Source organism: Erpetoichthys calabaricus, chromosome 7, assembly GCF_900747795.2.
Source record: "Erpetoichthys calabaricus chromosome 7, fErpCal1.3, whole genome shotgun sequence".
NCBI classification, from domain to species: Eukaryota; Metazoa; Chordata; class Cladistia; order Polypteriformes; family Polypteridae; genus Erpetoichthys; species Erpetoichthys calabaricus.
The window spans coordinates 16509223-16526714 of NC_041400.2; the positions used below are offsets into that span (position 1 = coordinate 16509223).

Sequence of the window (17492 nt, forward strand, 5' to 3'; positions counted from 1 at the left end):
TGTAGCCTTCCCCTAAACCATGAGACTGAACAATCTTTGTTTTCAGATCATTTGAGAGTTGCTTTGAGGATCCCATGCTGTCACTCTTCAGAGGAGAGTCAAAGGGAAGCACAACTTGCAGTTGACCACCTTAAATACCTTTTCTCATGATTATCTATGAAGTTCAAGGCTTAACGAGCTAATCCAACCAATTTGGTGTTGCAAGTAATCAGTATTGAGCAGTTTACATGCATTCAAATCAGCAAAATTACAAGGGGACCCAAATTTTTGCACAGCCAGTTTTTCACATTTGATTTAATTTCATACAACTAAATACTGCTTCACTAAAAATCTTTGTTTGGAAAACACCCCATTATTCAGATTTTCCCAAGAAATGAAAGACATGCCACTGTTATCTTTTTTGTTGAAAGTAGAGTAAATTATTATGCAGGATTAGAGGGGTTCCCAAACTTTTTCATATGACTGTACATACACACACATAACATATACATGTATAAACAGGTAGTCTGACTTAATGAATACATTTATAATAACAATTATTAGTATTTTTATGCCTTTTAAACCGTAAGACTTTTTGGTGTAGTGATTAACCACTGGGGCCAACCATTATATTTTTTCCGGAAATGGATATGTTTGTTTTTACTCTAACCATCTTTGTTCCACATCTTTTCTGTTCACAATAAAACAGATTCTCCAGGACTTCTCCATGTTCAATGCAGAGCATCCAATCATTACAGTATTACCTGTTTCTGGAAGCAACATATAAAGACTCTTCTGCCCACAAAATACATCACCACTTTCAGGTAAGAAAGTATTAATTTTGACAACACTTATTAGCATATGTGAAACTTTCGTTATGGCTGGAGTGCTGCATACTGATTAGTGCTTTCGTGCATTAACAGATGCAGGAATGCAAGTTCAGCTCTAGACTGATCACGATGCCTGTACACATTCTCACCATATTTGTTTGATTCTTAACCGGATCTAAATTGCTCTGCTGCTGTTGTGTGTGTGTGTGTGTGTGTGTGTGTGGATATGTGTGAGACTGTGGCCAGTTCCTACTACCTACTTTTTTTCAAAATGCTACCCGGATAGGTTTCAGCTCTTAGCAAACCTGAACTTGATTAAGTATAAGAATTCTTAGAAATATGACCAAAAATATCTGACTGCACACACACACACACACACACACACACACACACAGAGTGTATGTTTGTTTTTAACTGTGTAAACGGTTGTGTGACCTGTTCAGTTAAAAAATAGAAAACATTATTTTAAGGCCCATTTCCTTAGCTACTAGGCCACTCTGAATGCCAGCCTCAGGCAACTCAATAATTGTTAAACAAAACTTGTCAAGTTAGCCATCACTTGTTCAACTCATGCCTGTTGAAAAGACTAACAGAGTACCTTCACCTGAGTTCTGTAATTTTAAGAAATACTGTCACACCCTGTTTACAATACACTATTTGAATGGTCTGTTTGGTTCAACCTCAGTCAATGTGCTTTATCTTGAAAATAGTTTGTTAGTTTTTCTTAACAGCATGTAGCTAAGAGCAGCAAACATATTTCCTGTATATCTTATTTTATGAGGGTGTGCATACTTATGGCAAAACTATACCTTCATATTAAGAATAAGTAAATCTTGTTTTGGACATCTGTGATCTTCTCTCTAACAACATGCATGTATTTTAGTTTGATACAGCTCTCAACACTATTATACTTTAAAAAAGGGCCAGTGGCAATTTTCAAAAAAGTTGCCCTGAGATGACATAAACAACAGTCACGATAGGCGTTACTGGTAATAAACATTAAATACAATATGTGTGCCATTCAATGTCTGTTAATTTCAGTCAATAAGGCCAGAACCATGGTCACTAAAGATTTTAAGAAATTGTGTCCAATTTATTACTTTTTCTGCTACTGTAATTAGTTTCGTAACAAGTGTTTTTTATATATTTTTTTTATATTTTAGTGATGCCATAAACACATTTGAGACATGCCACCAGGAACCTCTAGAAATCAATGTATGCACAATAAAAAACCCAAACTCCTGGCATCCTTCTCATCTTGTCAATATCACAGAGATCAATCCAGTTGGAGCAAGCTTCACTTTATTTAGAATACAGTTTCTAGACATTGGTAAGTTGCTTGGTTGATATTATTACTGTGTTTGTGATGATACATTTACAAGTTATAAAAAAACAATTTTGCCATCTGGAACTGAGTAAAAATATCAGGACACAATATTTGTTTTCATATGTTATGACTGGATATATTATTTCCAGAGTAGTTTTGAACTATATATAATTATGAGTGTTAGTTTCAATTTCTAACTGACTCATGTCTACTTAAATATATTCAATTACAAAGGTCCACTGTTATTCAACTAGGATGTGCTCTGCATTAATCCTTCTGGATCAGGGTTTGACTTTTTTTTTCTTTCTAGTATAACTATACTGGCTTTCCCACTTAGGGTGAGGGCTGAAATTGGTAAATATGACTTTTGTCTTTTTTGGAAAACAGCAACACATAAATTCTCTCAAACTCAGGACAGTGCTCCCAACTTCCACACAGTTTTGAAAGGGTGTGTCAGTGAAGACTTGCTACAGTACAATGGAGCTTTGCAACTACAGCATGACCACAGCAACTTGACACCTTTCTACACTTCCAAAGTTTTGGATGGGGTCCATTCAGTTTCATATTTATAACTTTCTTTGAGATGGAGAGGAGTCAGAATAATTCCAAAAAATGCATCCCTTAGATGTTCCCAGGACACCTCACTACTTATTCATGTCTTCTGGGTCTGTCCAGCAGATGTTTCATATCTCTGAAATAGCTCAGCTTATCTACTGTATTTACCAGAGTAAAGAGAAAATATATCTTTCAATTACTTCTACTATGTTAACTGTTGAAATTTGCATTCTTGTCACAGGCTGGCACAAAAACTTAATAACAATTCACCTCTTGGATTCACATTGGTCAGGTCATCCCTTCCGATTGTAGCCTTGTTAATTCTACACACTACTGCTACAATCCCACCACTAGATTACAAAAGCAGCTGTGCAGCACTGATGTTCTTTCACCACCCACAAAGGAAAGGGGCAGGATTGGGTAGCATGCCTGTGATATGACAATCAGCTGCCAAAAACAGCCGTTCTGATACTTACAGTATTTGGTTCAACATAAGTTGGAAATCAACATTTTTGTTAAATAATATGGTGAAAAACAGGTAACACCACACACTTGCCAATGGACAATTGTATCAACGCCTCCATCAGGCAATCATACACTTTGTGCCCATGACGAAAGTATAAAAAAGGCAGAAGGTACTGCTTCTCATTTTAAAGAAATTATGCTTTAAAAATAGTTTTGACTCTCTCTTTCTCAAATCAGCCTTTACTACAGTGGCTTCCTGTACTGTATCAGATTATGGCAAAATTCACCCTCTTCCTTCAAAATGCTGTTACTGTAACCTGATTATCTGCTGTCATTCCTTATTTCTTGTTATCTATTCATACAACACAGATCCTCTGATGCCAGTCTTCTCTCAATTCCAAACACCTGTTTTGAAACTCTTGCTGAAGACTCATTCAGTTTTGTAGCTCGAATCCTCAGGTCTGTTTGTAAGCTCCTTCAGCAGACTCATGCAGATCTTGCATAAGGGCTCAACTTTTCTGAGCTGAATTCACTGCCTATTTCACTGTTCTGTAACTGCTAAAGTATCCTAATAACAAAATAATTCAGTCATCTCAGGCTGTTCACTTACTCCACTGTACTATTCTGCTGTTCTTTACTTGTTTACACTTTAGTTTTTAATTGCAATATGCAAGCAAAAGCTCTTGTATTCACTGTTTATTATGAAATGTACCCTTGTTTTATATGTAACGCACTATGCAATAAAGATTGATTATTATCTTGACTTTTAAAGTTATAAAAATGTTTTTACATGACCTTTAATAAGGATGTTTAGGTAAGCCCCGTGTACAGTATCAGCTTAAATCTGGAAATAGATGGATGGAGACTTACTAAAACTAGCACAAGCGTTTCTGGTTTCTACAGTTGAAGTTTTAGGGTGCAAACGTCTGTCATTAAAGCATTAAAGTTTTATAATTTTTGGAACATTCTATTAGACAGAATTTTTTATTCAATTAAAATGTACAACAGAAATTGAAGTTCGTCAATCAGTCATTTTCCAACCCAGTACATCCTAACACAGGGTCACGGGGTCTGCTGAAGCCAATCCCAGCGAGCACAGGTGCAAGGCAGGAACAAATCCTGGGCAGGGCGCCAGCCCACCACAGGGCACACACACCCACACACCAAGCACATACTAGGGACAATTTAGAATCGCCAATGCACGTAACCTGCATGTCTTTGGACTGTGGGAGGAAACCGGAGCACCCGGGGGAAACCCACACAGACACGGGGAGAACATGCAAACTCCACGCAGGGAGGACCCGGGAAGTGAACCCAGGTCTCCTTACTGTGAGGCAGCTACCACTGCGCCACCGTGCTACCCGCAATTGAAGTGTATTTCATAAAAGTTTGGCACATTTTAACTACTGTGTAATTTGATGTTACAGCCATCTTTTTTCATAGACATAACACTTCCCAGCAAATATATAAAATAAAACAGAAAGGCTGTAAATTAGTAGTTAGCACAGATGCTGCTAGAGGTTACTCTTGCTTTAAGAAAGTTTTTATTATGACTGCTTTCTGTGTCATTTTGTTCCTGACAAAGAATGCTAACCTTGATTCACAATAAACTGAAAAACATCACTGTGTTTAAAAAGAAAAAAAAAATCCAGCCTTTGTATTTATTATTTTCCTTGTCTGAGTTTAGTATTTTGTTGATTGCACAGAACAGCCTTCCCGTTTTCCATTTTATATATCTTTCAGTTATTTGTTTTTAACATGTTGACTGCCACAGCGACAACAGATAAATTTGTTCCTGATCCCACTGTAAAATCAGGGTGTTATTTTAATAACACTAATTAAATGAATTTTGTTATTGAGTAAAACTCTCAATAAAAATGTTTTTTCTCAAAAAAAATCTATTTGAATTAACTCATAGTTGCCATGTGGGACAGAAAATTCTCATCTTTGGCAGTCAATGTGTTAAATTGTGATAGCATCGTTGACCCAAGCTTTGGACCAGACCTGCTATCTCTAGGTTCATTAGACGTAGCGAAGTAAGATAGCAATGGTGGCAATACTGGTTTATATTCATGCCTCATAAATCTTAGGACCTGTGTATTTTTTTTTAATTCTAGGTAGAACACTTCACATAGATTGTAGACTTCAGTGTTCATGGGGACTTCCTCCAGGCAATCTAGTTTCTTACCACAAGCCACAAATGGCATGTTTGATTTTCTGTTCGTGTTAAAATGGCCTAGTGTGATTGAGAGTTCTCTGTGATGAACTGACATTCACTCTAAACTTGGTTCCCGTGTTGTTCCTAGCATTGCCAGGGTGTTTTAGGTTCCAAATGACCACATCATGACATAAACAAGTCCTGTAAAAGAATAGATGGAAATACCTGACTTGTCCAAACTACAAAATGGGTGGTATTTGAGATAATTGTTTGCAATGTCACCCATTCTTATTTAAATAAATACCTAAGAAAGCTTTGTATAACTTTAAATGAATGAATAAAAGCTAACCGATAGACACCATATTCTCCGTGTAACCTGCATCCTGAAATTTGCTTCTATTAAAAAGACTGGTGTATCATTTGAAGGAACACTGGATCAGCACAAAGATTTTTCCATAGGAGGATACACTAACAAATGGTCGAAATTATGAACATGTTTGTTGGATGTACACATTGCAGCTTTTGATTACTAATTAGCCAATCACAAAAAAGCATGCACTTGTTAAGTATGAATAGTGTAAGTAGTTTAGAATGTTGTTTATGGTGACTTATGGTGACCTATAATCATTACTTTGTTCTTATGTTTCTTGTTTAATAGTGAAGCCTGATCCCCCTGAATTCATCACAACAGAACCCATCCCAAATTACCCCAAACGACTAAGGGTGTTGTGGAAGTACCCAGCCTCCTGGCCTGAAGAAGATCATTTTCGCCTTAAATTCCAGCTTGAATACAAGCCACTGATGTTGAGTTCCTGGTCTGTGGTGAGTTTTTACTTATGGTCAGTGGTCAGCATCCTGTGGTTTGTGGCAAGATGACAAATACTATGGTTTCAACTATTTCACTGCATTCATAAAATAATAAAAACAATTTCAGCAGAAGTGCAGTGGGAACTTCAAACGAAACACTAATAGGCAGTATCACTTTTATGTATAACTTTGGCAAAAATACACATCCTTCATATGATTCAATATATACTTTCGGTTTGTTGCATTCACTCATTAACTTGCAAAAATTACCACGTACCAATATCTATTCATTCTGTGATCTGCTTATCCCGTTTGTAATAATTCAGAGCCTGTACCAGCAATGCTGGACACAAGACAGGAACCATTTCTGTGTTGGGAGGTCAAACTTGCTTATATTGAGTCATATTACAGAGTCATATGGAAAAACAACACAACAAAGTACAAAAATATGCAATTTTAAAAAGTTTGATATTTAATATTTTGGATGTTAAAAGTTAACAGTCATAATACTTAATGCAATTTATGACATGTATTAATTGGGTTGACATGTTTATTTTATGTTTTATTTTTCTGCTCACTGTGGAATCTTTCATTAAGGCTCAGGCTTTATTTTAGCAGTGTTTGCAACAGACTAGAATTGTACTTAAGTCAAAATACGTGATACAACTCTCTAGCTGGCCTTTTTTGTTTAATTGTGTTGTCCTCCCACTATCCATCCATCCATCCATTTTCCAACCCGCTGAATCCGAACACAGGGTCACGGGGGGTCCGCTGGAGCCAATCCCAGCCAACACAGGGCACAAGGCAGGAAACAATCCCGGGCAGGGTGCCAACCCACCGCAGGACACACACAAACACACCCACACACCAGGGCCAATTTAGAATCGCCAATCCACCTAACCTACATGTCTTTGGACTGTGGGAGGAAACCGGACCGCCCGGAGGAAACCCACGCAGACACGAGGAGAACATGCAAACTCCACGCAGGGAGGACCCGGGAAGCGAACCCAGGTCCCCAGATCACCCAACTGCGAGGCAGCAGCGCTACCCACTGCGCCACCGTGCCGCCCGTCCTCCCACTAATTATTTCTTATTCTTAATTATTGTTTATTCCAAACACATTGTTGATTACTCACTCTAAATTGGCCCTCTATAAATGAGCATGGATGTGTATGTCAGTGCGCCCTTGACCATGACCAATTCCTGCTGAGCACCCAATGTATAGGTGAAAGCTCCCCATGATCCAGAAATGCATAAGCAGGTTAGTGAATAGATGGATGTTGTAATTGCTTTTATTTATCCCACTGAGATCACTAAATTCAGTAGGCCAATGTTGAGTGTTGCCAAAGGACAATACCAAAAGCAGAGGAACACCATTAAAATTCTAGCTCACTGTACAAAACTATTATAACTATTAACATATTTAGTAAAGAAAAAGCAAAAACTTAAAAGAAAAAAAATTCTAGTCTTTCAAAAAATAAAGAAATAAAGTTAAAAATGCAAAATCTGAAAAAAGAAAAAAGACAAGTTACAGAAAAGCAAAATGTAAACAATAAGGTCCAAACAAGAAGGTCAGAAATCATAATCATTAATATTAGAGCTGAAGATAAATTACCATCAATGAGTACGGTGACCCTGTTAAAAATTTCTGCTTTTTTTTTTTTTTGCATAACCTGTAAATGCATTAATTTGATCTGGTTAAATCGCCTGCACTTCACACATTGTTAATGAAGCAGCGGCAAATGAATCCAAGTCTATTACTAGCAATAGTGGGTTCTCTGGTGCTTGATTGTTTCCTATGTTATTTCTTGATAATGAACTTCATCCACAAACTGGTAGGGTTGCCACTTGTCCTTTATAATACATGATCATATCGTAAAAACATAAAATGCTGCATACCGTATTGAATTAATGAGGGATGTGATTTGTTATATATTTCTGTACACATAATTTCATGTACAGTATATACTAGCTCTTTAAAGTACACAGAATAACATGAGAACCATTAAAATCAAGTGGGGTGAATGAGTTTGATTTTAGTGTTGTGCTAACACTGCAGATGGACAAGCACTGCCCAACAGAGTGAGACTGTATGTCAGTGTTATCCTATATACAGTGCATCCGGAAAGTTTTCACAGCGCATCACTTTTTCCACATTTTGTTATGTTACAGCCTTATTCCAAAATGGATTAAATTCATTTTTTTCCTCAGAATTCTACACACAACACCCCATAATGACAATGTGAAAAAGTTTATTTGAGGTTTTTGCAAATTTATTAAAAATAAAAAAACTGAGAAATCACATGTACATAAGTATTCACGGCCTTTGCTCAATACTTTGTCGATGCACCTTTGGCAGCAATTACAGCCTCAATTCTTTTTGAATATGATGCCACAAGCTTGGCACACCTATCCTTGGCCAGTTTCGCCCATTCCTCTTTGCAGCACCTCTCAAGCTCCATCAGGTTGGATGGGAAGCGTCGGTGCACAGCCATTTTAAGATCTCTCCAGAGATGTTCAATCAGACTCAAGTCTGGGCTCTGGCTGGGCCACTCAAGGACATTTACAGAGTTGTCCTGAAGCCACTCCTTTGATATCTTGGCTGTGTGCTTAGGGTCGTTGTTCTGCTGAAAGATGAACCGTCGCCCCAGTCTGAGGTCAAGAGCGCTCTGGAGCAGGTTTTCATCCAGGATGTCTCTGTACATTGCTGCAGTCATCTTTCCCTTTATCCTGACTAGTCACCCAGTTCCTGCCGCTGAAAAACATCCCCATAGCATGATGCTGCCACCACCATGCTTCACTGTAGGGATGGTATTGGCCTGGTGATGAGTGGTGCCTGGTTTCCTTCAAACGTGACGCCTGGCATTCACACCAAAGAGTTCAATCTTTGTCTCATCAGACCAGATAATTTTCTTTCTCATGGTCTGAGAGTCCTTCAGGTGCCTTTTGGCAAACTCCAGGCGGGCTGTCATGTGCCTTTTACTAAGGAGTGGCTTCCATCTGGCCACTCTACCATACAGGCCTGATTGGTGGATTGCTGCAGAGATGGTTATCCTTCTGGAAGGTTCTCCTCTCTCCACAGAGGACCTCTGGAGCTCTGACAGAGTGACCATCGGGTTCTTGGTCACCTCCCTGACTAAGGCCCTTCTCCCCCGATCGCTCAGTTTAGATGGCCGGCCAGCTCTAGGAAGAGTCCTGGTGGTTTCCAACTTCTTCCACTTACGGATGATGGTGGCCACTGTGTTCATTGGGACCTTCAAAGCAGCAGAAATTTTTCTGTAACCTTCCCGAGATTTGTGCCACGAGACAATCCTGTCTCGGAGGTCTACAGACAATTCCTTTGACTTCATGCTTGGTTTGTGCTCTGACATGAACTGTCAACTGTGGGACCTTATATAGACAGGTGTGTGCCTTTCCAAATCATGTCCAACCAACTGACTTTACCACAGGTGGACTCCAGTTAAGCTGCAGAAACATCTCAAGGATGATCAGGGGAAACGGGATGCACCTGAGCTCAATTTAGAGCTTCATGGCAAAAGCTGTGAATACTTATGTACATGTGCTTTCTCAATTTTTTTATTTTTAATAAATTTGCAAGAATCTTAAGTAAACTTTTTTCATGTTGTCATTATGGGGTGTTCGGTGTAGAATTCTGTGGAAAAAAATGAATTTAATCCATTTTGGAATAAGACTGTAACAGAACAAAATGTGGAAAAAGTGATGCGCTGTGAATACTTTCCGGATGCACTGTAATTACCATTATCCTGCATTCACACAGTTACAGTGTACAAAAAAGTGAAAATGTAAGAAGCTGTGGAGGTATTGGTCTGAGTGGGAATGTCAGTGAATCAGCCCAGTCCTTGGCAAAGAATATGCATGCCATCAAGCTTTTTCAGTCTCCCATTGAGGGATATTTGACCTGAAACAACACAGTGCAGGTGTTACCCATGTCTAAGCAGCTAAAGTGCAGATAACAAAGAGTGGAATCTATCGATTTCTTACACCTCACTCACACTTCCCCCAAATCAGACATGGTATGTTGTTTAACTAATTCTGCATTACCAACTGTAGTCTACATTATAATCTATATTAGCCTAAATTATACTGTAATCAATAAACAAGGCAATAATCTGTGAAAATTGATCATGCTGATATTTACATCCATTTGGGCTGAAGGTTAAGTTACACTTATTTTATATTTACATGAATTTGCTTAGCTTTTCTCTAAAGCAACTTACAAAGGAGGTCAACATAATTGAGTAACATCAGTCTAGGACTGTTTTGAACAAGTCTAGCAGGACAGGTTACAAAAGTTGATCACCAAAGGTGAAGAGCTACAAAGTTAGCATAACAAAAATATCTGTTAACAGTATGATAAATATCTACAGAGCTAAAAAGATTCACTAACAATTTGGCAGATATTCACAGAACTGTAGGGTTTTCAAACACTTCTTAAACATACTGAGGGAGTCAGCAGCTCGGATATAAGCGGACAGGACAATCCATCAACTATGTGCTTATCATGAAAAGAGTCTGGTTTGAGATTTGATAGCAAACAGAGGTGAAATCACCCGACACTGGTCACTGACAGACCTGAGTTGGTGAGAAGGAGCATAGCACCCAAACCAGTGTCTCCATGTACATAGCTGCAAACCCACTAACTACTCTGTAGGCAAACATCAAGAATTTGAACTTAATGCGTGTTACTACAGACAACCTAAAGAGAGGAGTGAAACGCGTTAATCTTGGTTGGTTGAATGCAAGACAAAAAGCTGCATTTTGGATCATCAGCAGTGGATCATTCTGCACTAATCCAGACTTAGTAAAACTAAAACCTGGACCAGAAGATGTAATACACATTCAGTCAGATAAGATCTTTTATACAGATTCATAAATGATGCATTCTATGACAATGTACAATTTAACACATCTAAGTAAACAACCCTATCAGATACATATTTATAAGGTTTTTTTACAGTCTATCCTTTGCTATTTATTTTATACATATTTTCAGTCTAATTAATGACTCTTCCGACCAGGTAACAGCCTGGGAGTTGACTTGTGTGTATCATGCAGTTAAGCACAACTTTAGTTATAACACTGCTGATTGTGCGCAAACACCGAACCTTGATTTTCTGTTTCTGTCTTTTAATATTTAATCGATTGTGCAATGGTTAGTGCTTTTGGTATGTTGTCTGGCAGTACGGCAGTTCAAACCAGATGTATTGGTCTTCCCAAATATTACAGCAGCTCCCTGGGGATGGAGGTGGTGTTTGGTAGTCACTGTGTTTTGTTTGTTACACTGTTACACCTAAGTACTTATTAACTTGATTAAAAGAACTCTGGTGAGAAATAGTTAAATGAATGAAGGGGTTGATTCACTAACATAAAATAATTAACAAAGAAACAACCAAAGGAAAGTAAATTTAAAAAAAATGCAACACAATATAAAAATTACAAAGCAATACCTGGATGACCCCCATGTACATAAGCCCATGACATACACATCTTTTGAAGCTCATGTGCCTTCCTACAGTTTAATGAAGACAGCCAAACTATCTTTATAAAATATATAGTGTAAGACAATAAATCTACATCAGCTGAAAAAGGTACAAATGCAGCTGGAGTGCTTGTGAGAAATCTGATGATGAGAGTCAATTAAATTTCAAAAAAAGGTATAAAATGAAGCAAATATATCAGTATGAAATTACTGTGATAGTTAAGAATATAATAACATATGAGAACATGCCATTTAGCTTGTTTTCTATTCTGCTAATATTTCCAAAATTTCAGTGTGACATTTGAAGGTCCCTTGAGCACTACTTTTAATTATATTACTTGCTAATTTGTTCTATATCAACTATTCTCTATCTCTATAAAGACTGTTTTAAACTTTCTGTGGAAGTGAACTTTTGCTCCATTTAAAGCAAAAAGAAAAAACTTAAATCAAAGCAAAATCAGAAAACTATGCAATTGTTCAAATTCTTAGGAAGAGGAACACACCGAGTTCTGTTTTATATAGTAACAGTTTCAGGAAGTGTGTAGCCGTCTTCAAAGTTTTATCATGAGGTCTGTTCTTGTGAGGGCCATGTAAATTCATAAAATTATTTTTTCCTAAATGGAGTGCCTAAATTAACAAAAATATCATGCTACAATGATCAGTGGTCCGTGCCCAATGAAAAAACTGCAGTGTTAAAACACCAGAGTACAAACAATGAACAATCCACTCTGACTTGCCTCTACTAGAAATGCTGACTTTATCATCTACTTCTTCATTCAATCAGAATTTAGATAGATAGATAGATAGATAGATAGATAGATAGATAGATAGATAGATAGATAGATAGATAGATAGATAGATAGATAGATAGATAGATAGATAGATAGATAGATAGATAGATAGATCTTTATTGTCATTGTCACTTTTACAAAGGAACAACGAAATTAAGGGTGCAATTGACTCAGTGTGAGGAATAAGAGTTAAAAAGACAAAAAGACAAGAAGAGAGAAAATAATAACAAACCGAATAGTAATAAATATACAAATTGCACTTGTTGACTTAAGGTCTATATTACACATTGGAAGAATAATATGGAGCAGTTTTATTCTGAGTTCAGGGCCATGATTGCTTTCGGATAAAAGCTGTTTTTAAGGCGGTTTGTCCTAGTTTTCATAGCTCTGTATCTCTTGCCCGATGGCAAAAGCTGGAAGAGGCAATGACCGGGATGTGATGAGTCCTGTGAAATGTCTATTGCTTTTTTGCAGCTTCGGGATGTGTAGATTTGTTCCAGAGTGGGGAGGGTACAACCAATTGTTAAATACCAAGACTAAATGGAAGGTTGTTGTCATTTGTTCAGAACTGCATTTTATGATATTTCCAAGGATGTTAGAATGATACTACAATTACTTTCCTAATCATGTTATCCAATATACTGTGTTTTTATTCAACACCCATTTTTTGCTTAATCCAGGTGGAAACTACGAAGAGGGAAGAAACACTGAAAGATGTGTTTGCTGGCCATATTCATGTAATCCGAGTAAGAGCTAAGGATTTCTTAGATGCTGGAAACTGGAGCGATTGGAGTCCTGAAATAACTGCTCAAGCTTGGTTTGGTAAGAACTTTGTCTTTAACTGCACCATTTATGTGAAAGAAGCCATTTTCCCATCTGTTGAATTTTCAGGGGTAAAAGTGGCAAGAGTCTGTGCTGCCAACAGATATATATATATGTGTGTGTGTGTGCATATACTTGTGATTTTTATATATACTTTGTATGTGTGTGTGTATTATATACAGTATACTGTATATATATATATATATATATATATATATATATATATATATATATATATACACACACGTGTGGCTGGAAATCCACAAAGGGAGTAAATTAATTACATATCTTAAAGTAGTTTTTTTTCCATAAGCTTTCGATTCCTACTAGGAATCATCATCAGAGGAAAATGATCAGACCTACAGGAACCCAAGGCAATGTATAGCAAATAAGGAGGGGATGATAGATGGATGTAGGGGAGGCGGGGACATTTTGGAGGGTGTTGGTCACAAAGTCTTATTTATTATTTGCATGTTCTTCTTTTTAAGCCTGCATATGCTGGGTTCATGTTCAAATGTCTGACACATGCATTTTCATTGGTTAGCCATGTTTCAGCCAACTCTCTGGCACTTTTAGAATTATCCTTGAATTTTACTTTCATGCTTAAATGTGTGTCCGATCGTACTTGTATATGTGTAAATCAGATATCGTGGGTCCTTTCTTCCGACTGCATTGTGATGTTCCTGTATACGTGTGGCAAAGTGTTTTTGTTGTCTTCCCCACGTTTACCACTGAACACGCATTACATGTTATGATGTAAACCGCATTCTGTTTCTCTGCTGCTTTCTTGCTTTTAACATTTACAAGGAATGTGCGCAGCGTGTTCATAGGCATGTGGACTGCTTTGATGCCTGCTCTGGACAAGGATATGTGCTGTATCTCCTGATACCCCGTGATGATAAGGAAGTGCGTGCCAGGTGGGATGGGAGGGCCAAGTTGGAATGGGTTAGAAATAAAAAAACATTTGGCTGCCTTGTGGATTTTCAGCTATAAATATGGAAACTGTATCACAGACCTTCACCTCCATATATATATATATATATATATATAATGTATATTGTTTTATTGTATAGTGTAATATTTTATATATATTTTTCCAGCACCATGGAAATTTTATAGAGCTTGCTTGCCGTGCTAGTAACTTGTTTCTATCATACATTGCTTTTAAGAATCCCACACCAAATGGTAATATTTGTGTTATAATCACAAATGCAATGCGTTTTATTACTAAAATGTTTTTGATGTTCCATCTTTTAGAATGACAGACAAATAGCAACCAGACAGACAAAGAGACAAACGCTTATGCTTTTCATTAAGGTGGATAGTAATGTGCTAAAATTAAATGTGCCAGGAAAGTGTTATTTCAGTAGTATTTCATAATAATAGGATGCACAGTGAGTGACTACTTACAAGATAATTTCAATAAGCATAAAAAATATAAAATAAACCTTTCAAACTATTTGAAATGCTTTACTATCAGTAAAATAGTACCTGTCACAATTTTTAAAAGTTCCATAGCATTCTCAAAGCTACTTAATCCAATTCAGGAATGCCAGAGACTTGGCCTAACCCTAGCAGACTTTGGTGCAAAGCTAGCCACCAGTCAAGTGTTTGACACGCATAGAGATTGCAGCATTAGCTTTAACCAGAGCAGTGTAGTGTAGTAACAATATGCACTTCAAAAACAACACAAGTATTCTATGAGATGAGAGTGTTAGTAATTTAATGTGGATTGCTTAATAAAGTAGCAGCAAAGCAAAAAAGTTACTAGAAACATTCCTTAAATATTGTGTTCCATTTTGACTCAATAGTATCCCACGGTTTTAGCAACACATTCATGCTGTAATTGAGATGTGGAAATTGTAAGGGTCATTGGAGTAAACTGAAATCATGTTTATGTTCATAGAACCAGTTTGACATGATGTGTGGTTTTCAACATGGTGTATTACATAGCTGGAAATAACTACACAACGCTGCTGTAAAAAATTGTGATTTGACTATTTGTGACCTTTTTATTATCATTAACAAATCTGGCCATTCTCCGCTGACCTGCGGTTTCATCCCCATAAGTGCCACTCACTGGATGTTTTTTGTTTATAGCACCATTTCCTGTAAACTTTAGATCCTGTAGTGTAATTAAAAATTATACTAAGCCACCTAGAATTACCACTTATGGCACCAAAATTACTGATATCACATGTCTTGCCCATTGAAATATCTGGTGGAAGATATACTCATTTTATTGGCTGCTTAGAAGAGCAGGCTATTTCTTTAACAAAACGGTGTACCTAATATTGTGGTCATATTCACTAAGTGTTGTGTTCGATTGTTCATATTTCAACATTATGTTCTGTGTTTATGTTGCTTTTTCATATTATTATTTTGAATTACTGTATAATGTGCTGGCCTGATAAGCTGAAGTGAGCTAAATAAGGATAAATTGAACTGAAAATATTGTATAACATAACTTGAATGTTTCACTGTTATACTGCAATATGCCTAGACGTCGTAATTAAAGTGTGTCAGAAAAAAGAGCAATAGAATACCATAAGAAGAGGAACAAGTATGCTGCACATTTGGCCTTCTAAACATATAAACCAAGTTTTTGGAAATGCAATAGAAACCACATTTAACTTTTCTTTCAAAAAAAAAGCTTGCTGTTGTATGAGTTGGATTTAAATAAATTCAAATTGCTACAAAATATTTTAAAACAGTACTAATTTGGAAGGCCTGTGGCTTTATATCCTAAACTAATTACTTTGTTATTTAGCCGAACCATCTTCTGAACCGACTTCACAGCCTGTGGATTATGAAAGTATAAACACAAAGCAAGAAACATCAGATCTTTTATCTACTTCAGAAGCAAAAGGTACAGTTTAATTTGTCCTTGATTTTTTTCCTTCTATACAGTATACATTATTTTGTATTTTAATGCTATAAATTTAAAAAATTAAACACATGCTGCCTTTAGAAAGGCAAAGAGTATTGTTAAACACCTAAACTATGTTGCATAGTCATTTTTCTCTCTGTTTGGATTAACACTATAGGACTATTAGCACTCCTACCACTTGATTCAGCAACATTTTATATCTTCAGGCTATAAGATAACTCAAAAGCTGCTTTAACTGACAACTATATGAACTGTATGAACAACTGTATAAGTGTTTTTATATATATTTTATTAATTTAGTGCTGTATTCATGGTCTGTGTTGTACAGTGTATCTGTTATTGGTATTGTACTACTCTCACTAAATAGGAGACAGAGAAATAAGAATTTCATTAAGTACACATGACAATAAATTTAAACTTGAACAACATGCACTGTGCAAGTGCTACAAGAGTTTGACGGGCATCCCAACCAGGAAGGCAGATGGTTCCTTGCCGGGAGGCTTCAAGAGATCATTCTGGCATCTCAGCCCAAAAAGGCAAAGGGCCACAGCCAAACAGGACTTCTCGAGGGGATGGATGGACAGCCAGGACAGAGAAGAAGATTCCTTACCCGTATGGGAGGCCCTAGCCAAATGGACAGGTGTCCTGACCAGACAGGGTTCCAATACCTTCCCTGGATGGGAGAAAAGAAGAGAAGGACAGAGAAGGACCATCTCCAAGAGATGTTTGTTCCCCCATGGTGCCAGAGGGCAGCGGCCTTCCATATCGGCGCCCATTTGGGAACCAGCAGGGGGATATCGGAAGTTGAAGTCCGGTGGCCCAGCCCTGCTAGGGTCCAAGGGTGCGGAAAGAGGGTGCTGCAGGTAGATCACTCCCCAGTATATTGAGCTTCCATATGACCCGGAAGTACTTCCAATGAGCAGCAGCCCTGGCACCAGAAAAACTCCCAGGTTCTCAATACAAGGAACCACACTCCTTTGTCCAGGCGAGTCGGAGCTGGGAGGAAAGATAGCAATACTCAGCTGGAGGAGGATAGTTCAGTGGTGAAAGGAGAGGGACCTGGAAGAAATAAAAACTTGTGGTTTGTGTTCATACCAAGGTATTTTTGTAAACTATCATTAATTTGAATCTGGGACTATATTTTTTGTATCTGTGTTTGGGGTTTGTGGCTCACTGACACTCTGGTTCCATTACAATTGTTAAGGCCAGTGGCACACTATATGCCTTCAAGTCGAAGAGTATGGCAAGTTGTAACTACTGCAGTTGCTGGATCTTATTGCCTTGAGCTCGCTACATTTTGGCAGCCAAACAGCATGCTGCTGGACAGTGCCAGTGGTTGAACAAATGTTTTCCAAATATGATCAGCAG

At 37.5% G+C, this 17492-nt stretch overlaps 1 protein-coding gene across 2 annotated transcripts in view; it reads left to right on the top strand.

Annotated features, from left to right (window-relative positions):
• il11ra (interleukin 11 receptor, alpha) overlaps window positions 1-17492 on the top strand; it is a 193397-nt gene that overhangs the window by 160211 nt on the left and 15694 nt on the right. For both annotated transcript variants that reach the window (XM_028805013.2, XM_051929811.1), the window contains exons 5-9: window positions 689-803; window positions 1973-2139; window positions 5973-6136; window positions 13093-13234; window positions 16005-16103. In XM_028805013.2, the coding sequence (XP_028660846.1) occupies window positions 689-803; window positions 1973-2139; window positions 5973-6136; window positions 13093-13234; window positions 16005-16103 (687 nt within the window). The remainder of the gene's footprint in view (window positions 1-688; window positions 804-1972; window positions 2140-5972; window positions 6137-13092; window positions 13235-16004; window positions 16104-17492) is intronic.